Here is a 16,776-nt window from a genome sequence, read left to right as displayed (position 1 = left end):
TGATAATCCAGGTGATAGCCAACTTAGCAGTAAATAATTGAATATTAACTACCCCAAGGCCACCTTCAGCCTTGGGCCTAGTGCAAAAATCCCACTTCACTTTGGGTATTCTAGAACTGCCGCTCCATAAAAAGTATCTACATTTGGAGATAAGCTGACCCAAGCCCTTGCTGCTAGGGTGCCAGCAAGACAGATAGAAGATAGTGACAGGGTATAAGCAATGATTGAGGACCATCCTCTTGCATGCTAAGTTAGCTTTGAATCCCTTCCACTTGTCCAGTTTAGTCAGAATTGGTCCAAAACGCATTCCCACCTGTCTTTCATACTGATCCTGAATCCCATAGGGATTCACAGGAGTCTGAACACTTTGCCATGAGGTAATGTGTGGCATGTAGGAGAGTTAAGAAAAGGGTGTTGTTGGCTACTAAGGGTGGTGTAACCAGTTTTGCTGTGATTAATGAGAGAGCCAGAAGCTGTGCAAAAATGGTGCAATTTACACCATCCTCAACAACAGTTAGAAAATCCACAACCCTCGGTAGATGAGAAAAATACCACCACAAGTTGCTTAGAGCATGTTTAGGACAAGGCCATATCCATCATGAAGGAGGAAGATAAAGACCACTGGGTTGTGACTAGCACTGACTAGAGTACTAGCTCCGGAACTCAACAGATGTGCTAACGAGAGTACTTCAGTGAGATGCTTGGGTTGTTTGGACAGCAAGAAACAATACGAAGACCATATGTTTAGGTTGGGTTACTTTTGAACAGCCGGTTTAGGGGGGTTCCCGAGTCCTATAAAAAGGCAGTATTCAAGGGCAATTTATCAGTTTAGGTCAGGAGCATCTCTCGCCCTTGTTGGAGGATCACTGGCGTGTACACACAGCTAGTAGAGAGCAGACATGTTCAGGAGGATGCAGATCGAGAAACCAGCACTATATATGGTCACTAAAGCTCACTAAGGAGCACCCAACATGTGGAGTGCATGGGAATCAAGAGGAGTACATGTGCTCACCATATAGCATCCAAGGCAGCGGATTGCTGTAGGTTTTGGGATCTCTATGAGAGCTCTTTGTAAGAAGTGATTGACTCAGTTTTGTGCAACCTACTTTGAGATACTTTTAACTGTTCTATTGTTGGCTGTTCTCCAAAATTGGCGTTTGTGAATTCTCTCTTGTGGACACAAGAAACTTTGAAGTTGGATAAAGCATTTCCTTCTTTGTTCTCTAGATTCTTTTGTTGCATACACTATATCTATTCCTATTTCCACTACGTGGAGAAACTAGCTAGGTGCCTGTGGTAGCAGAGCCCAATTGCCTATTTAGAGAGCATGAGACAGTGGTGTGCTTAGATGTGAGATTTGAGGGCATAAGGTTCAAAGGAGGGTGAGATTTGAAGCCAAGCGGTGTATGCCTTGGTGATCAAGAGATCTACTTCAATGAAGGCGATTTCTGATAAGTAAAGGTGTGACAAGAAGGTCAGTGGATTGCAAGTGAGAATTCTCTTTGCAATAAATCTCATAGATGCCGATGGTGCCCCACACGCCAGTTCCTAACTTTGGCACGACAGGGATGCTAGATGGAACAAACTATGAAAAGGCCTGACTCGATCTGCCACAGGCTAGGAACACAGTGTGTTAATTCTACCCAAATATATGACGTGGCATCCTTCCACGGGTTGCCGATGTCTGCAGCACTGCAGATTTGAAATCTGCACTCCTGGACTGCCAGCTCGCAGTTTGTATGTACTATGAGTGCCAACCTGCTGTAGTCTTCCTAGCCTATTTAAGGCTTTCTGCAAAGCCTCTATTTGTTGGGGACTGAGAGCTTCATGTGTGCTTGTTTGTGTGTCTACATGTGTGTGTGGTGTGTGTGACCTTGTGTGAGTGTGTATGAGTTAGGTGTGATAGCGTTTGGTGTGGAAGTCGTAGGTCATTGAGATGCTTAAGGAGATGGTTTCTCTCTTGCTGTTCTCATAGATGAGGTCAATGGATTGTCATCACTAGCCTATATATGAGGCTCTGCATATGAATAAAAAATGTATGCTTGTTCATCTCAGCTAAGGTTCACTTCTACACTGTGTAGCTCAGCTCTCTCTGGCTTCTCTTACTCTTTCAAATGGTATCAGACCCGGCTGTTTCAGCGGACTCTGTGGCGGCAGCTCCTAACCCCTTCACCCGCAACTATGCACCTCCTCGTGGCACCCTTCAGAAGACTTGGATGGCTTGAGCTGGCGTGGCCATGGGCGAGTCCAGGCTTGGTGGCAGCTATTGATGGACCTGCACATGTGTGACAGCCAGCCGTGGTACCTCAGAATGGATGGTCATGATGGGTGGTCCAAGGGATTGGACACAAGGTCAATTTAGAGAGTGACTCTTGAGGGGCAGCTTGGCTATATGTGTGTGCTGCTGGTGTGGGAGGTGGTGGCCTTCACCCCTCACATGCATGGAAATGTATTGGTTTAAAGGCCCTTGTATGCACATATGACATTCGGACTTGAGGCATAATAATCCCATATGCAACGGCGTAGATTGGTGGTCCTTGGATATATTGAGTAATTGAAGACCCCTTCACATACCAGCCAGCTCTTTTGGGTTGTGAGGAGGTATGCATGGCTAGGGGGCGGAGGTGTGGGACCCTCAGTACCCGGTGCTTCCCTGGCGTAGCATGCTGACACTATTGCAGGCCCTGCATCTGTTGTTTGAGCTTGTACCTGCTGTACTGAAGTTCCATGCGTGCTGCTGCACCTGACATATAGTTCTGCCCTCTGTACCTGCGGCTGTACATTCCATACCTGCTGCAGTGCAGTCCACACCTGCTGTATGCAGCCCACAGGTTTGCCCTCGTCCAGTACCTTTGACAGACGTGTTAACTGGACCATGTAGCAGCCCATCATCCCATGTGGTAGCCTACAGTGCTGCCCACATGGATGCCTAGTGGATGTCCTTGTCCACCTAGAGCTGCCCATGTGGCATCAAAACCTGATGTACACAATGCAGTCTCCCTCATGCCCCCTATTCTACATCCCTGTGTCTCCTCATACGTGTTATTCCAACACTTCAGCAATTTAAAATCATCCAATCATGAAAAACCCAACACTGAGCGTATAGCCATGGACAAGGTATGCATCTTGCTACATAATTTCTCCACTTAATGGCCTTGTTGCAGTCAAATCATGTGCGACTCTGATTACTGTATTATGAGATCTAGGCTTCTGAGAATCTCCAAACACAGAGTCTTCCTTATCCTCACCAGTCAAGGACTCCAACACCAAATCCAAGTGAGGCACATATCCTTCTTTCTGCATTGGCACATGTATGTTCTTTAACTTGGCATATACCTGATCACTGTCTGGGTGGTTTTTGCCTCCCACAATAAACTCATGCAGCTTTGAGTTAACTTCTATCCAGACCTTCCCAGCCTTCTTCCATGCACCAGCACATTTTCTAAGGTCTTGTAATCTAAGGGCATCCTCCCACATATGTGCGCTTGCACAGATGCTTGACATGAGGACATAACCAGCACCACAATTGGGATCCAACATGAACGCTCTGTTAAAACATTGTCTTGCTACATACATATTACTGTATTTTCTACAAGCCGTAAGCAAAGATGTCCAACAAGTCACAGAGGGAGGCATAGGCAGAGACTGGAGCAACAGTTCTGCTTCTTCCAGGTGTCCCACACGACCAAGGAGATCAACCATGCAGTTGAAATGCTCAATACTTGGTGTGACACCATAGTCGGCTGTCATAGATTTGAAATGACAACGGCCTTCATTGACTTCACCTGCATGACCGCAGGCTGCAAGAATACTTATGAAAGTCCTTCCATCTGGTGTCAAGCCTTCTTTCATCATATCCTCGAGACATTCATTGACCAGCCTGTAGTTACCATACTGTGCATGCCCAGTGATCATTGCATTCCATGCCACCACGCTTCGATTTGACAGCTGCTTGAGTACCTTGCATGCATCCTGCAAGCTCCCACATTTGGCATACATGTCAACAAGGGTGTTTCCAATAATAATATCTGATTCGGACCCGCTTGCAACAATCTGATCATGGATCAGCCTGCCCTTCCCTATGGCTCCTACAGTGCCACAAGCCTTTACAATGGATGAATATGTAACCTTGTCTGGCTTTAAACCCTGCTGCTGCATCCTCTCAAAAAGTTTGAGGGCAGGATAACCATGGCCATGCTGGGCATATCCTGCAATCATTGCATTCCATGACACTAAATCTCGATGAATCAATTTATCAAACACTTTGTGTGCCTCCTCTAGGATTCCACATTTGCTGTACATGTCAACAAGAGCAGTCCCAACGACCACATCTGATTCTAGTCCACTTAACCTGATCTGATCATGTATGAGCTTGCCTTGCTCTGTGGTTTCTGTACTGCCACATGCTTTCAAGACACACGAAAATGTAAATTTGCTTGGCTTTATGTCATTTTCTTGCATGTTTCTGAAAAGATGGAGAGCATCGAAAACTTGCTGCTGTTGAACATATCCTGCAATCAAGGCATTCCATGACACCACATTTTTATTTGGCAAATCATCAAAAACTTTGTGTGCCTCCACTAGGCTCCCGCATTTGGCATACATGTCAACAAGGGTGCTCCCAATGACCACATCCGATTGAAGCTCGCCTCTCAGAATTTGTTCATGTGTTAGCCTGCCCTGTTGTATAACTTTCATTCTGCCAATAACTTTCAAGATGCACAAAAAGACAAATTTTCCTGGCATTACACCCTCTTGTTGCATTTTGTAAAACAATTGGAGAGCCCTCTCACTCTCTCCAAGCAGGGCCTGTGCTGAAATGATAGCCTGCCATGTGTACACACTCGGTTTTTCAACCTTGCAAAACATCAAGTTTGCTTCTAGCAAGCACCCACAGGATGCAAATAAGCGAATAAGGTTATCAGCGAAAATGGCCACTGAGTCCAATCCATTTCTCACCATCAGAGAATGCAATTGCCTGCCAGCTGATAGGTCTTTATTTCGTGTGCAGCTCTGCAAAAGGTAGTAGATGGTGTTCCCACACGCAAGACTCCCTCGCTGATGCATAGGGTCCATAGATTATTGGGTTGATCACACGACCAACCGTCCTAACCTATGTAAGAACTGCACAAACTTAGAAACAGCATCTGTAAAACAGCAGTAAATCTTAACTGTGCAATCACGCTACCTAATGGCAGTGTGTACAGCTACTCGAAGAACTCAGTAAAGATGGGTGCGCATCAGATAGTTCGACGGTGCGTACATTTGTCCCACTTAGGAAATTCATCCACACAACAGAGATTCATTCTACATATGCTTTCCAAATCCCTCCATCAGCATCACAAGCTTCGACCAGCGCATTTCTCTCAGGAGGCTCTTTCTGCCTTTCTCTGTTTTTGCAGCGCCCATGGTGTATTGAATCTGTAGGCTGAACGTTGGTGGGCAATCTTGCCCGTCCATGATCCGTGGGCATGCCCACGATGAGCTAAGTCTGCAAACACCCTTAAGAGAATCTTCTTGCTCACCGCTCCACAATGCTCAACCAGCATTGTTGAGCATTTATGGGTGACAATGGTGACAATGAACAATGGTTCCAAATGAATGACAATAGTGCAATTCTCCCATTGCAATAGGGCTCGTCTCATAAGACTTCTCATAGTGTTGACATGAGCTTCAAAGAGAGTCTCCATCCATCTTAAGTTCAAAGAACTTAATCTTAAAAGTTGATTTAGAGTTTTGAGAGCTAGCACCAAATAGCACATCTAACTTATGCCAAGCCTCATAAGGAGATTTCAAATCTGAAATATGATGCACATAATCATCTCCCAAACCTAATGTAATAATTGCATAGGCTTTCTCTAGTCTTTTAGCATCTGCTGGTACTGGTGGATTCACCCTCTTCTGATGACTGATTCCTTGGCGTGACTAAATCCCACACATTCTCCTTCATAAGCACAAATTTAATTTTCGTTTGCCAAGTATGGAAGCCTTGGCCATTGAATTTGTCTATTTTAAAGGTAGGCATGAGAGAGTCTTACCTTTATGATTAGGCAGTGTCTGCTCTCTTACAAATGGCTATAATGTCACTCAAGCGGCCTCCGGATTGTTGCAATGTGTTTCCACGAGAGGAAGAGGGAAGGGGGAGAGGGGAGAAGAGAAGGAAGAAGGGAGGGGAGAAGGGAAGGAGAAGGAGAAGGGAAGAGGAGAGTGAAGGGGGATGGAATGGCAAACACAAGGGCATTACAATGGAAACAAGTAAACACCCAAAACACTCTTGGAAGAGAAGAGGGAGCTTATATTCAAACTTGTGTAAATAACAATGAAGACCAAAGTGAACACTTTGGCCTTTTATACATGTCACCTTTTGAAGGGAGGGCCAACCCTTTTCCTTTTAGCACTCTCCCTCTCTTTACAATAAAAGGCTCTTGGGCCCGTAGGGTGCCAAGGCATATTGCTATTCTTTCCATCTCTCCCTACTAGCGGAAATATTGCTTGTGTTAACCATATTAGAGCGCTTGGGACAAACTTAGAATTAGGAGGTGTTCCTAAGCGGTTCCCAACTAGCGCTTGCATTAGCCTCGCACCTCTAAGGCTTAGGCTATTTGGGGCTCAAACTCCCTGAGCTCCCTCAAGCCTTGGGCCATTTGTGGTTCGAACCCCATGTACGAGGTTCAAAACCTAGAGTGGCGAGGCTTCACTTCCGTGGGACATTTGCAGCTTGCAATTGCAACAGTTGCAACATACAACTTGTGCACATTGCTTGGACTCTTTGGCCTTGGGGTATTAGCTGAAACATATAATCTGTGCACGTTGCCTGGAATCTTTGGTCGTGGGGTATTTGGGGCCCAAACTGCCTGAGCTTGTACTGTACGCCTTCCATGGCTATAACCGTTGACGTAGATCATGAAGCCTAATCACCTCTAATCATTGATTACCTTGCATTCGACGACTGTACTCTGTGGATGTTAACATGCCCCCTTCATGTTGCTGATCTACCCTCAGGTGAGCCACGCTAGAGGAGGTGTGTGGTGAGGACTATTTGTAGGACTGTATAACGGTCCAGTGAGTTGAGTGAGGTACGAGCGATACTTCCAAAAATGGGTGGCGTGCATATCCTCATACGTGCGGATGCGGTGTTCGTGGAGATTGTGAATGCAGAGGCAGAGGCAAACGTCTTGGAATTGCATAGGACCGATGTCGGGATTGAAGACAATCTGTTGTGTCAGATTGTGTAAGCAATCGTCAATGGGGTGACTGTGGGCAGGGAGATCACAGAGGAGTAAGCGGAGGAGGCAGTTGAAGTGCACCAGTGGGATCAGGAACCAAGTTATACATGTCGTTAAATGACTGGAGGCAAAACAAAATCCCTCCTGAGTTATCTCCTTGGGAAGTTGTACAACATATTGGGATCCTTTTGCTAGAGATCTATGAATTTTGCCCAAGTCCATTGTCGCTCCATTGGCATATACAGGGGGTGGATTCGGCGATTGACGTGGGTACGGCGGTAGTAGCACCAAAAATTTTCCAACTTTAAGAAGGGAAGGCGCCAACGTGGCTGTAGACCATCATTTGCATCGATCGCTGGAACTAGAGCATCGGGGGCGAGGTGGTATCCTCCTCTTTTGCGCTTTGGGTGCGCACGTCGCTAGTCATCGAATGACTGGGTCATGAATTGTGTGAGGGGGGACACCTCTAGGATTTCATAGAGATCGAGGTGGGAGCCCTCGAGTTGGTGCTTCCAATGGTGCATAAGCGCACTCTCAAATTTCTTCTTCTGTGGAACCTGCCTTCAATAACACTTCCCTCTATTCTTTGTTTTTCGATTCCCACAAGGTTTTCACATCGACCTTTGCCTCCTCTTCAAAAGATTTCGCCTCCTCTTTAAAAGATTTTGGGATGCATTGCCAAGGTCTTGGAACATCAGAGATCTAAACAAATAAGGAAAACAAAATTGAATGGAGTTTGCTATGCTGAACACTTCTCCTCTTGTCTTTTTTGGTAATCTCTCCCAAAATTTTTGTCCGTAAAAATTTGTGCCCAATTTACTCAATGGCCCGTTTTGGCATAATGCATCAATGCATAATTGTTTGGGAAAAATAATCATACCTTGTCAAAAGTAACACCCTCTCCAAAAACCACAGGCATTGCTCCTTGTGATCATATGTGCATAGCACTAACAATAGAGTGCTAAGAGGCACAAGGGTTGGAAACCCCAACCCTAACCCTAATCTAAAGGGCTTTGGGTATATTCTTTATCTTCAACTAATTTAGTGTACAATTAGTCATTTGTGGTTTGCTCTCTAGCTGTGCCCTCTCTTCTCATCTCTACGCTTCTCCTCTCCCCTCTCCATATTTGTTCATATGACTCATTCGAATCAATTTGAGGGTCAAACACATGACACACAAAATAACAAGACCACAACACAAATCAACAAGTCTGGTCATAGTGAGCAGCATAAATGTTGGTCATGATGCACAGATACACAATGGAGAGGAGAGTCTCTTTACTTTGTGGAAACAATTCCAAGGAGCTAAATATGACTCATCCGAAGTCAACCTAAGAATCGAACACACAACGACAAGATCACATCACAAACCAATAAGTCTGCTCGTAGTGGAGCAACAGAAATGTTGGTCATGATGTGACTCTACATAGTGGAGAGAGAGGAGATTAGGTGGTTTTTAAGGCTAAATTGGTGGGATAATGGTCATTGCCCATCTCCTTTTTTCTTCCAAGCCCCTCGAAGGAAGTATGTTTGTGAAAATGTTGATCATGTTCACTATACTCAAGGTAGTTTAGGAAGAATTATTTGTGTTTCTCTAGTACAAGAGGAGAGTATAAGATGGTGGAGAATATTAAGTCCTACTTCAAATACCGAGGGTTTAAGAGCGATAGAGCCATGCTAGTTAACTAAGATGGCTATCAATGCTCGCTTAATGAGAGTTGTAGTAAGGGCTTTCCACAAAACAATAAAGAAGGAATAACACTTGAAATTTCCTCCATATCTAAAGATACTAACTGCCATCAGCCACGCACATTAAAGTGGTTGATAGCTAGTGACTACCCTATTTAGCTATTCTTAAAAGGAAGTAAGATTAAGTATTTGCAAAAGCTTCAAACTTTTCTCTAGATAGTGCCTTGGTAAAAAGATCTACCTTGGTGCCTTCAGAATTTTCTCTGGATAGTGCCTTGGTAAAAGATCTACCGCGTGTTGGATAGTAGATTGAGCTTATCTCTCCTGGATGAAATTACTCACTAAAATAATGATAATGTACTTCTATGTGTTTTGTGCAAGCATAAAACATAGAAATCTATGTTGTGTGCAATAGCACCGTGATTACTAGAGTGAGTAGGAGTAGGCATCTATATGTCTCCCATGAAGATCCACCATCAATCTCCTGAGCCATACACATTCAAGTGAATTTGGGAAGGCCCGCTCAATGCTTGTTGAGCATAAATGCCACAAAGTGGCACTCTTTCACCACACCACACATATTCCCACAACCTACACGATTATCAAGGGACCTTATTGTGGCAATCGATCCCCTCATTAGAAATAGGGGCATTTCGGGGCCACCTATTGCACAATTTTTGGTTAATGTGGCCCTAATTGTTGGGGACCTCAACCTCCAAATCTTATATTTATCGCAAGGCTACACCAATCGAGCTCAAATTAATTGCAATTGGCAGTCAATTTTGTGAACAAAATTCCCACATAGCAGAAGGAATTGGATGTGTTAACATCCACAGAGTACAGTGGCTGTGGCTGAATGCAGGGTAATCAATGATTAGAGATGATTAGGCTTCATGATTTACTCCGATGGTTACAACCATGGAAGGAGTACAGTACAAGCTCAGGGAGTTCGAGCCCCAAATACCCCAAGGCCAAACATTCCAGGAAACATGCACATATTATATGTTCCAGCTAATACCCCAAGGCCAAAGAGTCCAGGCAACATGCGGTTGTATGTTCTAGCTCTACAAGCTGCAGTTAAGTGTCCCACGGGAGTTAAGACTTGCCACTCCAGGTTTTGAGCCTCGTACATGGGCTTTGAACCACAAATGGCCCAAGGATTGAGGGAGCTCAGGGAGTTTGAGCCCCAAATAGCCTAAGCCTTGGAGGCATGAGGCTAACACAAGCACTATTTGGGAACCAGTTAGGAACACCTCCTAATTCCAAGTTTGTCCCAAGCGCTCTAATATGGTTAACACAAGTGCTATTTCCGCTAGTAGGGAGAGATGGAAAGAATAGCAATATGCCTTGGCACCCTACAGGCCCAAGAGCCTTTTATTGTAAAGAGAGGGAGAGTGCTAAAAGGAAAAGATTTGGCCCTCCCTTCAAAAGGTGACATGTATAAAAGGCCAAAGTGTTGACTTTGGTCTTCATTGTTATTTGCACAAGTTTGAATACAAGCTCCCTCTTCTCTTCCAAGAGTGTGTGCCAAAGGCAATCACACAAGAACCTGCTTCCCCCATGAGAAAGGACCATTCTGCGAGAACTAGCCACAATGCCAATGTACCCCTGGCATCCAAGGTAAGACACAAGCTGGGAGACATGCTCTACATGGCTGTTAACACGCTATGTGGCAACACGGTGTCCGTCCACACCACATTCCTCATAATCATCAAATCCAAGTCCAGGTGAGTCGATACAATCGGCATATCACTCGACGCACCCGCAGCCCACAAGTCAATGCCAAACACACACACACACACACACATGCATGCACATGCATGCACATATCCACGATCAACACTAAGTGATTAGGGTCAGTATGTCCCTTTTTGCATTTTTCCACCATCTTGCATGCTGGGCTCACAATCAACCCCACACTGCACAAATGCACTCCACTCGTCCTCTCTCCGACTTACCTTCCCACTCCTTCACACTTTTCCCCTCTTTTCCTTCTCTACACAATTAGTATCTCGCCTGTCATCGCCATCAAGGATCACGCTGGTCGCAACCCTTTTCATATCAGACCGATCGTCGCCATAACAGTAACTTGCCGACCGTTGCCATCGTCATATCACACCGACCATCGCCATCCCGTATCACACCAATCATGGCCATCCTGTACCTCATCGACCGTGGCCATCTTGTATCATGCCGACTGTGGCCATCCCGTACCCAATGACCATCACCATCTGAAGATCTCGTCGGCCCGTTGGGATACAAAATCTATATAAATAGGCCTTATCTCGCCGGGTCGTTGCCATAGCAGTTTTCCCCAGACTCTTGCCAAATTTCCCAAAATTCTCACAGCCTCCTGCCCTCTTCCACTGCCATCCAGAATAGGATGTTTATGTCCTCCCACTCTTCCTCTTCCACCGACTCCCTCATCACTCAACTTCCATCACTCTTCCCCATGGATCTTGAAAACAAATCCTTCGAATTCAAAATTGATTTGGGACTCCGGCCCTGCCCTATTCCACAGACCACTGGCTCCTCAGATTCTCAAACCACGCCTTCGGTAACAATCCATATGCCCTCCGAATTCCCCATAGAAGATTTGCAAGGGGAGGAGGAAGTGTCCAAAAGACAGACTGCCCAGGAGGGTGCAACAGCAGCAGGCACGCCCCCCTCCAGATTAAGAAAGTGCACTCGGCCCCCACAGAAGGCGAATACAAGGTCGTGCGCTCCCAATTGCACTCACCACTCAGAGAAGCTTGGGTCTAAGAATAAGATGCATGCGTCATTCACTCGTGCTTCACCTATGAGGGTCACAACTACACCCTCCATTACTACACCACAGCAGCCTATACGGCACTTAAGGAGCCAGAGATGCAAGATGCACTAAGAGTTGTAGGCTTGAGCAGAGTGGTAGATTCCATGCCATTTGGACATGAAACTCTTGGCAGAGTTCCTCCAGGTGTACAATAGCAACACCAATATTGGCATCTTGTGAGATGTAACAGGCAATCCCCACCACTACCACCTCAATCAGGACGTGGTACGTGCCGCCTTGAGTTTGCCGATCATGGGAAAAAGTACTCAACAAAGAAGAAGCTGGAGGTCCTTAGCACGGTCTGCCACTATGACTGACAGAAGAGCAAAGGCCGAATTCACTTCACCGCCATTCACAAGCCAGAGGTGGAAAGACCGGCAAGAGCCTTGCAATGGCTAATGCAAGTAAAGCACACCGACCACCATCAGTCCATCATGTGTCCAATATCTTGGTGGAACCCTAGGCTACAAAGCGGGCAGACTATTTCTACAGCCAGATGAGAGATGACCTCAAGATGCACGGGGAAGTAATCATCAACCAAATGCTCTACAAGCTGATTCTATAACTTGCTGCAGCAGCATCCACTTGTCGCGGCTATGGGTTGGTTGAAAAATCCACCACAGGGCCAGCTCAGACAAAGCTAAAAGAGACAGAGGTCAAGCCCAAGCAAGCAAGGATAGAGCCCAGCACCACCCATCCGAACAGCTGCCTTGTGCAAACCAGACCCAAGCTAGTTGCTCGCACAATATGAGGACTGCCAGATGCAAGAATTCATGAGTCGACAATTGCGACTCCAATAGGCGAAACCTCAAAACAAGGGCAAACGGGTTCAGCAAGAGACCATACTAATCGAGGACCTCCCAGGTGATGAAACGGTCACCATTGGCCTCAATCTAGGAGCCACAGCCATGCCGGCTACTCTCATTGCGCCCTATGTCTCGGTCTCCACAATAGCCCAGGAGACCACATCCTTTGCCACTGGCACCTCCTCATGTCCATGGGCAAGCCTAGCAGAGGCTCTACAGTTTTGTAGTGCACCCTAGTATAGGGCACCAGGTGGCTACAACCACATGTCAATCGAGAAACTCTTGCATGCGGACCTGATGGAACAACACTTATTTAAAGCCATGGCACAGTTTCCATAGGTGGCACTCACAATTTTGCAAAGGAGGAAGGAACATGCCTCACAACTCTTAGCAAATCTCCTCCAAGCACAACTCTCTACGCACGATAGCCACATCATAATGGTTGCCGCCTAGGCCATGGGTCAAGCAGTCATGGACATAACAGAGGAGTACTACGTAAAAGTTAAAGAGCTCGAGCTAACAAAGCTCAAAGATGACCTCACCACAAGTGAATCTCTGGTCCAAACTCTCATGGACTAGGTCGACAAGGCAGAGTCTAGCCTGCGAACAACATTGGAGCAAAAGGCGCAGGCAGAGGCACAGTACGCCAGGACACGCCAGGACACAGGAGAACTAGGAGCGACATATCCAATCACTACAAGATCTCCTGGCACAAGAATGGGCACTAACAATGTCCCTCCAAGAAGAGAACGAACGACAGCGCGCCTCGGATCAATAAGAAGACTCATGTTTGGAAGATCGGGAGCAACAGGAGTTTCGAATGTATAGGGAGCTCTCTGCACAGGTCACCACCTACACACTCGCACCACGCACCATCCCCCAAACACTACAAATGCACTTCGACACACTCCATGCACAAAACCTCATTTTCCACGTAGACCTCACAGCTCCACGTCCTCCTAACGCCCTCCAAACAATCCTCTGTCGTAACCCCAACCACTGCCACCCCATCCTAGCCATGCCATATATTTTGTTAGATCTCCAACCCACTTGTCTCTCTGTCCTTTGCCCCTCCGACCTCTAGACTCTAGCCGCCCATCCTATCCTTCTCAATTTCCATCCTCGTGCCACATCATCACGGAGTCCCTTAATTATCCAATGGACGATGAAGTGATGCAAATCATAAAGCTCGAGAAACTCACGCCATTTGCACCCTCGAAAGTCTGCAAAAGCAGACATTGATTGGATGCAAACCTACGCCCGAGCCTCCACAATCCAATCTCAAGGGCACCTTGTGGCATTCAAGTCCACAACTTACAACCCCCTTGGTATAATAATTCCTTGCATCCTGCATCCACTCTGCATGACCTGTCATGTGGTTTGATGCACCTGAGTCAACATACCACACATCATTGCTTTCTTCTGCACTTGTCACAGAATTGGTCATGTGTTGCACCATAAACAAATGCTCATTTCTATCATCACCCTGTCTACTATAGGATGCATAATTGCCTTGCTGCAATTTTTCTAGTTATAATGTCTTTCTACTTTTTGTAGCAGTCTTTAGCCATATGATCCATTTTAACACAATAGTAGCATTCAACATTGCTGTTTGCATTTTGGCCTCTCTGCCATCCACCACGACCTCTTTGGCTGCCCCTGCCTCTAGGGTTACCACATCCTCTGCCATAGGACTGGTTTTCTTGAGTTTGCTGCATATTCTGATTTCTACCATGGCCTCCAGATCGGGCCTCTAGATCGGCCTCTGCCTCTACCTCTTCCAGCATTTGAGTAGAAGACAGTTTCTTTTGAAGTTCCTCTTGAAGAAGATGCACCACCATTTCTCTGCTCTTCAGAAATTAGAAGAGCAAACAACTCCTCAAAATCAGAAAATTTTTCACGGACGGCAATGGATGTCCAGAATTGTGCATAATCCTTTCCTAGACCATTCAAGGTCACAGAAACTAGATCATCATCTTCCACTAGCGACCCAATGGAAGCAAGTGCATCTGCAATTTTCTTCACCTTCATGTGGTAGTCATTGATACTCATATTTTCTCTCTGCACATTGTGCAACTCCTACTTGAGCTGCATTTTCCTGGCTTGTGTATTTGTGTTGTACATTTTTGCCAAAGTATCCCATGCCTCCTTTGGCATACTTGCATCCTGAATATGCACAATCATAGAATCTGAAATACTGATAGACAACTAGTACATAACTTTTTTGGCTCTCTCATGCCATGCTTTAAATGCCTGCATTTCCTGTTGATTGGGAATATTAGGAAGAACTGGTTCTTCTTCATTTCCTGTAATGAACTCCCAATAGCCTTTTCCCATAAGGAAATTCATCATTCTAAACTTCCATGCTTGAAAGTTGTTCTTGTCAAGCTTTTCAGTGACAATCTATGAAAGAGAATCAGATGCCATTACAGAACACTGTAAAATATTCTGTCACTGCAAAAAACACAGCTTCTGCCTCACACGAGCAAATCTACAAAACTGAGGAAAGTGGTATTTGACCACACAGTCACTTCCTAGTGACGATTTTGCATCAAGAGGCAATAAGGATGATTCTGTAACTCCCAGTATCTCTGCACACAGGCATACGATGCAATTTTTGCAGCAGAGCAGTGGTCGCACAGCAAAAACAAGGCCTTTTTCTCAGTGCTTTGGCGAACTTCTGCCTCCAAAACGGGCCCCGAAATGGCCTCGAATTAGAAAAATAAAGTCACCAAGGGCATAGCCCTTACCCGCAGCATATATTGCCCTCTCGCCACACTGCGAAGGGCATCTCAACCTGAGACACAATGCACTCTTGCACTTTCCAGCTGTGCTACCTGCAGAGATTTGCTCCCAAACTCGAAAAAGGAAAGCAACACTGGTCCTTTTACCAAGACACCACGAACTTGGTTTGCTTTCTTGAGCTCCTTACCACGAACCAAGCTCTGATACCATGTGAAGATAGTGGGAGAGAAGGAAGGAGTCTCACTTGCGGCTTTCTCACATACACAATGGGGGAATACACACAAAGGTGGAGGCTAAAAACAGTTTTCCTCTTCTTACTTGTGAAAGCCAAAAGAACTCTAGTACAAAGAAATAGGAGAACCCTATATGTGGGTCTCAAACCAAACTCAGCTAACTAAGGTGGCATACTAACTGAGCCACGAACTAGAGTACATAAGGATAGCTGTCATCGAGGTGTACCAACTGCATCTGTAGCTAACAAGTCGGTGACATAAATGCACAATGGTCACCCTGGCATATCACGTGGAGCTCGATATCTCAACAAGGTAGTGGACATGAATGCGTAGAGCTTGCAATTTTGATCATTTTTCCTTTTTTTAGAAAAGCAAACCAAGCTATCCATAAAGAGTTATGGCTCGGGAAGAGTTTAGGGTTACACCCTAAACCTAAACCCTAAACCTAAACTCAAATCCTATAAAAACCCACTCCATCCCCTCATTCTTCATCTTTCACTTTTTGGTCTCCATTCTCTTCTTCATTCCGAGCCCTATGCAAGACACTCCTCCCTCTCCATTGACCACCACCTTACTCCCATCCTCACATTGTAAGTGACTTCGAGCCCATCTCGCAGCGATAACCTAGCCTTCCACCCACCATCCATTGTTCCACAACAATCCCGTTACATCGAGAAAGACTTGGAGAGCGTTCACGTGACCACTTCTCCCTCCTTTTTGATTTCCGGCCATCAAGTTTTTTGCTCTCTTTTTTCCCCCTCCCATCTCCACCACCCCTCCCCCTCCCCCCTCCATTTCCACCTCCCCCTCTCCCCTCCATCTCCACCACCCCCTCCCCCTCCATTTCCACCTCCCCCTCTCCCCTCCCCCCTCCATCTCCATCTCCACCTCCCCCTCCCCCCTCCATCTTGACCACCCCCTCCCCCTCTATTTCCACCTCCTCCTCTCCCCTCCCCCCACCATCTCCACCACCCCCTCCCCCTCCATTTCCAACTCCCCCTCTCCCCTCCCCCCTCCACCCCTCCCCCCAGTCCAGCCCACATCCCCAGCGCCCCGCCCCCTCACCAGCCACCCGCTCGCCCCCCCCCCACCTCGCCGCCCCCGCACGCCTGCGTCGCCCGCCCCCGCCCCCAGCCCCCCCGCCCCCGCCCCAGCCCCCCCTGCGCCCCCCCCGCCTGGCCACCAGCCCAACGACCCCGCCAGCGGCCACCCCCTCCCCCACCTGGCTCCCTCCGCCGCCCCCCCCCGCCTCTCCCATCCCCCCT

The 16,776-nt window shown here is 46.6% G+C and overlaps 1 protein-coding gene across 1 annotated transcript; it reads right to left on the bottom strand.

The window, feature by feature from the left end:
• Positions 1-2,099: 2,099 nt before the first annotated feature.
• On the bottom strand, positions 2,100-5,063 carry LOC147898003 (pentatricopeptide repeat-containing protein At2g13600-like). Its single transcript, XM_087380788.1, has one exon. It carries the CDS (start codon positions 4,960-4,962, stop codon positions 3,130-3,132), a length of 1,833 nt encoding a protein of 610 aa, XP_087236914.1. The 5' UTR covers positions 4,963-5,063; the 3' UTR covers positions 2,100-3,129.
• Between the last annotated feature and the right edge of the window lie 11,713 nt (positions 5,064-16,776).

The sequence above is a fragment of the Dipteris shenzhenensis genome, chromosome 10 (assembly GCF_047967505.1).
Source record: "Dipteris shenzhenensis isolate YYH24624 ecotype China chromosome 10, Dip_SZ_1.0, whole genome shotgun sequence".
NCBI classification, from domain to species: Eukaryota; Viridiplantae; Streptophyta; class Polypodiopsida; order Gleicheniales; family Dipteridaceae; genus Dipteris; species Dipteris shenzhenensis.
This window is presented reverse-complemented; position numbering and strand designations above follow the sequence as displayed.

Excerpts from the sequence above, each read along its gene's own strand:
- LOC147898003 (XM_087380788.1), bottom strand. The coding sequence starts at position 4,962 with ATGGTGAGAAATGGATTGGACTCAGTGGCCATTTTCGCTGATAACCTT.